Source organism: Papaver somniferum, chromosome 1, assembly GCF_003573695.1.
Source record: "Papaver somniferum cultivar HN1 chromosome 1, ASM357369v1, whole genome shotgun sequence".
Lineage (NCBI taxonomy): Eukaryota > Viridiplantae > Streptophyta > Magnoliopsida > Ranunculales > Papaveraceae > Papaver > Papaver somniferum.
The window spans coordinates 67302429-67308161 of NC_039358.1; the positions used below are offsets into that span (position 1 = coordinate 67302429).

Here is a 5733-nt window from a genome sequence, read left to right on the forward strand (position 1 = left end):
ATCTCATTATTAATCTTTAGCGCGAGGTGTCGGGGAATTCGGAATCGACATGGGAAATCTCGGTCAAAGTACACACAATTGGGAATGAAATAATCTTGCATTAGCATCTCGTGGAAACTCATACCTCGTTTGATGCATATATCTTGTTGTGAATACTTTTTGAATCTGGAGCTCTAGGTATATGCCTGATGAATATAAAAACATCATAGTATTGGCTAGTTATATATCTTCATCTGACTCATCATCCAGTGGTCGCAACATCAGAACAAACATTTGAGTGATTTTAATCCATCCATATGAATACACATCTTTTCACGAAGGTTAGGTATGAGTAAAATTGTATCTAGTGGGGTGAATACATAAGATGAAATGAGGGAAATTAGCGTTTTAAAAAATAACTTTCTTTTATCAGGAAAGAAAAATTTAATGATAAAAAAAAAGCGTTCAAAAGGATTGAACCACCCTGCAAGAGTATCACAAAAATAAAAAAGAAGAAGAGATCCAGTAACAAACTACTAGATCATCGAAACTAAGAAGAAAGAAAAAACTGACTAGTTCAGTTAACCATAATCGACTAATGGTTTAGGTTTTCAAAATCCTTAAGTACCAAAGACCAAGTGAACAAGTGATATTCAGCTTTCGCAAAAACTGTAGTTATAGTTTTCTCTTTTGCTTCGAAGATTCGACAATTCCTCTCTTGGAAAATGCTCCACATGATGACAGATGGAATAAAATTTCATAATATGATGCTTGTCTTATTAGAAAATTACAGATGCCATGAATGAAGAGTTGAAATTATATCTAGGTTTTAAAAAATAACTATTAACGACATAGTTTCCACCAAACGATATAATCTCCACCGCTCGATTAGACTCGGTCGCTACACATTTTTCCCATAGTGGCGCGGCCAAATTTTCCAAACCACTTTGCATGGCACCTGGAAATATTTTCCCTTCCCCATAGGAGCCGGCCTTAGTACGACAAGCTTAGGCACGGAAGAAAGCCCAAGCAAAATACAAGTGAATATGTCGGGAAGAGAGACGGTAAAGAAGAAGGGTTTAGGCATTTTAGGGTTTTAAAAAAGAGAAGCGTTCTGGGACTGGAATCTCTCGCCCTCCTTCCCTCTCAGTTGCCATCAATCAATAAAGAGCCGCGAAAATCTGTTATGCCGCTCTTGATTATCACTATTAAGCTAATTCAATGGAAGGATTGAGAACTTCAAAGGCGAATTTAGTTGTATATATACATCCTTCAAAAGCGAATAAGGTTTCTCAAGCTATTCTCCGTGAACTCAGTTCATTGCTCTTCAAGTAAGTGTTTACTTTTATAGTTCTGAATACCAATAACTGATTTGAATTCGTTAGAATAACTCAACATTTTTAGTATTGATGATTGATTTGGTAACTATATTGCTTGCTTTGAATGTGTTAAAATTATTTAACTAGAAGGAGCACTTGAGGGTGTCCATTTTTATGGACCAACTTTTGTTGGGTTAAAATTAGTCTTGTCTGCCAAATTGTTTTGTATCAAGCAATGAGGAATCGTATAGTTTCTAGTTCTCATGTGTATTGGGATAGTTTTATATGCTACAAGCTTCTAACCGGAGGGAATTCATGATTTTCCTACATGAATTTGGTGCATTATTGGGTTACGTAGTTTTGGACTTGGAAAGATACAATGTAAACTGGAAATAGTGTCCTACGTTATCCTATTATGACTCTGGCTCTAACACCTTCCCTGTAAAGGGTCTCTTGCTCATTCTACCTTCCAAACAGGATTCATTGGAAAAGAAACTTGGATATTGTACTCACTGTACAAGATTACAAGTTTGTTCTTAATGAACCAGAACCTGTACTCCCTGAACCCCAAGAAACAGCTGGTGCTCATTCTAGATGGAAGAAAGCCAATGATATGGCCAAGTGCTATATCATGGCTTCTATTTCCAATGTATTGCAGCATCAGTATGAGGGCTTTGAGAAAGCTGCTGAGATCATTAATGGTCTAAAGGAGATGTTTTCTGAGCCTTGATACTAAATTTATTAAATTTCAGAAGGCAGAAGTTTCCTGAACGGGGTATCAAGGAAGCATCGATAGAATGACATTGATGCTTGCTATCATCATCCTGCCCGTTTTTGTAACTATTAGATAGGAAGAGCTTTCTATCATCATGAATTACTCTTTATTATTGTTGTTGATAATGAAATTTCTTTCTGCATCATTATTTTCACCTTATGTGCATCACCCATGAAACAATACTATTAAATATGAAGTGATTGCTTACTAAAAATACAGCATATTAGATTAAAAAACAGTAATGTTAGTTGTTACATAGGTGAATATGGTCTGCAAGGGTTACCATAGTCGATCTGTGAATGGTATCACCATTAGCATCCCACCATCTGAATAGTCCAGCAAAACCTTATCTTGGTTTTGTTATCTGTAATTTCAACCATGTAACCTTTGCATTGTCTTCTCCAATTACCACAGAAAATAATATACTGTGTTTCCAATTTCTAATGTTTACAGCAAAAACTTTCAAATTCTTGGGATTTTTTCTGGTAGGTGATAAAAAAGAATACAGAGAATAAGGTAGAGGTGCAAACATACTTATTTGCACTCCCTACAAACCTTGCACAGAGGAGAGGAGAAACTTACACACAAAAATCGCACTTTATATTTTTTTTCTTTCCCATTTTACATTTTTGCAAGCATTCAATAAGATCCTAATACACAACCTGACCCCATCTTGATCATTGGAAGGGATAGCCCATACTGGCCATAATATCTAAGATGATTGTTGGATAGTCCTTCCCTTTTGTATTTAACATCCTAATGTTCCTTCCATTTTAAATCTCCAAGCAGACAACATAGGAAGGATATTCCAGAAAAAATTGTCTTCCAATAGAGACGTCTCTCATGGAAGATTGTTTAGTGTCTCCTCTTTGCGCCCAAGTCACACCAAAACCATGCATAAGGTGTTGCAAAATTTGTGTTGCTTCTGTGCAGTGTTTCGTTTGGAGTCTTTCCAAACTAACATCAGTTACGATATACCTGAAAAGGTAACATTTGGTCTGATGATTTGAATTATTGTATTGGATGAGGTAGATTTGCTGATGTGGCTTAATAATATGATGATATCATATGATAAGTATCATGAGAGTTTGTTCTCATGAGTATTGGTATAGTTTAATCTGTTAATAGTTTATATGAAGGTGGATTTGGTGCAAAGAAAGCTAAATGTTTTGCGATTGATCATTGATGAATCACTCCATCGATTATTTTCCACTCTAATACCTCAACAGAAATAGTATTATTTCTTAAAATTTTGTGAAAGTCATCTCCCATGTACACTTTTAATTTCTAATACATCAAACTAAAGATTGGATAACCTTAGTGATACCCATATTTTTAGAAGATCAAAGAAGATATCATCATTTTGTTGCTTAGATGGTACAGAAGTGAAGAAAACTAGAAATACAAGCCATTTTAAGTTACTTTAGTTTATTTACTGACATTGAAAGTCTTTTTTTCTCAGGTTTAATGAAATATTTGATGGTGTTGTCTTGGCTTATGACGTAGGAGTTCGGAATGAAACTGCAAGAATTCTTCCTGGAGTCCATCCTTTTTTTGGTGTAAAGTTGACAGCCGAACTGCTACTTTTTTCTCCAAAGCCTGACATGCTTGTAGGTAATTGAGACTTTACCATTCTGGTCTTGCTTATATGATATCTGTCTGTAGCTGTTCATAATCTGTATGTTTTTCATCAAATGCTGCTGTCAATGACTTAACAATTGTGTATTAGTTTTCGGAAAGTTTTCTTATTCTAGGTGGTTTGTTTGCTGGAGGTTTGTCTTTTTAATTTTGAAGTTTGTGTATAAATAGTGAACTTGTGAGCAGTACTGCTGCTTTTATCTCCAAAACTGTACATGCTCTAAGATAATTCAGACTTCACCCAGAAAGACTTAAAAGAAGTGTGTATGATACTATGATATCAGTTTGTAGCTGTGTTTCTCTTCTGCCTATTTTTCGCAAAATGGTGGTCAGCAATTTAGCAATTAAAAATCAGGTTTGGGAAACATTTCGTATTCTATCACCTACTGTAGATTTGTACTTTGTCTTTGCAAAGTACTATTTTTAAAGTATAGTTATCAAGCAGCATGATGGTTTTTCTTTCAGAAAACAGAATTCTTTTATATGAGATTTTACCTTCCGATTCTGTTAACTTTATTAATTTTACATTATTCATCGCTTTCGATTTTTGAGCAATTTTTTGAGAGGTGTAACTGTTTTCGCTCTACACTTTTTTTAAAGTGCTTGTAGTTCTTATCTTAAACTATGCTGTTGTCAAAGTGAATAATTTTGTGATTCTATTGTCACTGCAGAAGGGAAGGTGGTGAGGATTGGAGAAGACTCCATAAATCTTGTCGTCCTTGCCTTTTCTTCTGTTTCCATTTTGCAGGAAGATATTCGTAAAGATTTCAGATATAAAATTGTAAGCGCATATCTTTAGCTGTTTGTTTCAGTTCCCTGTTGAAAATATTACTTACCATGGTGGATAGGTTTTAGTTAGAGTGCGTTTAATATGTATCTTCTTTATCTTATGTAAATTTCATTTAGAAACATGGTGAGGAATTGTTGGCCAGTAGATCTCACAAGCGACATATGATCAAGGTCGGGAGCACAGTTCGCTTTTTAGTTAAGAGGTGAGAAGTTTTGTTATGCATTTCCTAGCACTGATAAGTAAGAATGAATGTCATAATCTTGCAGTTGACATTATCTTCAAAACAAAAGTTTACTTTCAAGTTCTGTTCTGAGCTTTGAACAGTTCTTTGTGGTCCTTTTAAAGGTGGCTGATAGTAAATTTCTTTTTGCAGCTTCGATGAAGAAATACTACACATTTCAGGATCCTTGATTCCATCCCATACTGGAAACGTTGATTGGTTGGATAAACATGTAGAAGAAGGTTCACAATCAGAGAGGTTTGAAACAATGTGCTCCTGTTTATGTGCATTAACTTAACCGTGTGGGTCTGTTCAATCTAGAATGTATAGGAAAATTCCCCATTGAAACATTATCAGTTGGAAACTTGGATGAAAGCACACTAACATGAACTTTTTCAGTAGGAGCATCAAGAGAGAAAGGGAGACTAGTAAGGTAAAGGCAGGGCTTGATTCAGAAGTCCATAGTGAAGATACAACTATGAACAGTGAGCGACGCCGTTCAAAGAAGTCAAAAAGGGGAGACTGAAAGAGTAAAGAGGCATAGCTTGATTCAGGAGTAGTCTATATTGAAGATGCAATTGTGATGGGGAAAACTATTGGAAGAAGTAGAGAAGGCGAAGAAATGCAGTGATGTAGTGTTTGTTGGATCAACTGTATGCTGTCTGTTTCTTTTTTTTGTTTAATCATATTTTTATTGAAATTATACATTACCCCTAAAGGAAAACTGAAGCAAAAAATGAACAGCAACTATAAAACTGACCCAACTTATAACAGAACTTAGAATACGAAGATTTGTGGCATCTCAATGTGGGTCAGAAAACTAGGCCTTCCTAAGTGGATAACTTCGTCACCAGCAGATAAACTGGAACCACTTTCAGCTAAAGAATCAGCTGAAAAATGAGTTTCGCTGAAGCAGTCTGCGCGTTACTTCCAGAAAACCTTGCTTGCAGTACGCTGTCTCGCCACAAGGAAGGAACCCTTTTATAAGAAATCCTTAAATTACAAGTCTGGA

At 35.5% G+C, this 5733-nt stretch overlaps 1 protein-coding gene across 2 annotated transcripts; it reads left to right on the forward strand.

Moving 5' to 3' along the window:
* Positions 1–1038: 1038 nt before the first annotated feature.
* LOC113330038 lies at positions 1039–5495 on the forward strand. Of its 2 annotated transcripts, none has more exons than XM_026576901.1 (6): positions 1039–1310; positions 3536–3687; positions 4383–4492; positions 4618–4703; positions 4875–4979; positions 5124–5495. In XM_026576901.1, exons 1-6 carry the CDS (start codon positions 1201–1203, stop codon positions 5245–5247), a joined length of 687 nt encoding a protein of 228 aa, XP_026432686.1. In that variant the 5' UTR covers positions 1039–1200; the 3' UTR covers positions 5248–5495. The 2 variants fall into 2 exon arrangements, with proteins under 2 accessions (XP_026432686.1, XP_026432677.1); XM_026576892.1 differs by having other exon boundaries at positions 5121–5492.
* The last annotated feature ends 238 nt before the right edge of the window (positions 5496–5733 follow it).